The 907-nt window shown below is 59.3% G+C and overlaps 1 protein-coding gene across 1 annotated transcript in view; it reads left to right on the top strand.

The window, feature by feature from the left end:
- Positions 1-388, top strand: part of RGS11 (regulator of G protein signaling 11) — a gene marked incomplete at its 3' end in the record, with an annotated part of 6433 nt that extends 6045 nt beyond the window's left edge. Inside the window, exons 12-14 of the mRNA XM_021717210.1 lie at positions 1-18; positions 85-172; positions 250-388. The exon at positions 1-18 is cut by the window's left edge and continues 92 nt beyond it. Of these exons, the coding sequence (XP_021572885.1) occupies positions 1-18; positions 85-172; positions 250-388 (245 nt within the window). The remainder of the gene's footprint in view (positions 19-84; positions 173-249) is intronic.
- Positions 389-907: the final 519 nt, after the last annotated feature.

The following is a 907-nucleotide window of genomic DNA, read 5'->3' as shown; positions in this document are numbered from 1 at the left end:
ATCCTCCTGGCTCAGCCAGTCTGGGACCCCTGGTCCTGGCTGTCGTTCTGGTTGGGGCCCCTGACTGGGTGCCTGGGCCCTCAGCCGAAAACCTCAGCTTCTGGGAGGCGTGTGAGGAGCTTCGCTATGGAGCACAGGCCCAGGTTGCCGCCCTGGTGGACGCCGTGTACCAGTGAGTGCCGCCGGGTGGGCACTGGCAACCGTCAGCAAGGCGTTCCTAGCCGGGCTGACGCTGTCCTCATCCCCCAGGCAGTTCCTGGCCCCAGGTGCTGCCCGCTGGGTCAACATTGACAGCCGGACCATGGAGCGAACCCTGGAGGGGCTGCACTGGCCCCACCGCTATGTCCTGGATGATGCCCAGCTGCACATATACATGCTCATGAAGAAGGTGGGCCCTGGAGGCGGGGTGTGGGGAAAGGGCCCACTCAAGAGACCTCTGTCTGCCTGCCCACCGGCCATGTTGGCCCTGTCCCTATGGGAGCCCTTTCCCAGGGACGCACTGGTCGGGGCTGTCCCTGGCCTCTCCTGTTGGGGCTAAGTCCTGCGGTTCCAGGTTCAGGGTGGTAAAGGGCTTGCCCCAGCCACATGCTTCATAAGAGCGACCTTTCATTTTTGGAAGTATTTGCATATGGAACCTTTCGAACACACACAAAAATAAATGAAACTAGTGATTCCCCAGGTACCCACTGCCTGGCTTTAAACATTGTCAACTCAGGCCGGCACAGTGGCTCACACCTATAATCCCAGCACTTTGGGAGGCCAAGGTGGGAGAATCACTTGAGCCCATTAATTTGAGACCAGCCTGGGCAACTCTGTCCCTAAAAGAAGATTAAAATAATCAGCCAGCCGGGCTCGGTGGCTCAGCCTGTAATCCCGCGCCTTTGGGAGGCTGAGGTGAGTGGATTGC

The sequence above is a fragment of the Carlito syrichta genome, unplaced genomic scaffold, assembly GCF_000164805.1.
Source record: "Carlito syrichta isolate Samal-C Ts95f unplaced genomic scaffold, Tarsius_syrichta-2.0.1 Scaffold107931, whole genome shotgun sequence".
Classification (NCBI taxonomy): Eukaryota; Metazoa; Chordata; class Mammalia; order Primates; family Tarsiidae; genus Carlito; species Carlito syrichta.
Note: the sequence above shows the minus strand (reverse complement) of the source record. Positions and strands in the feature narration are given on the sequence as shown.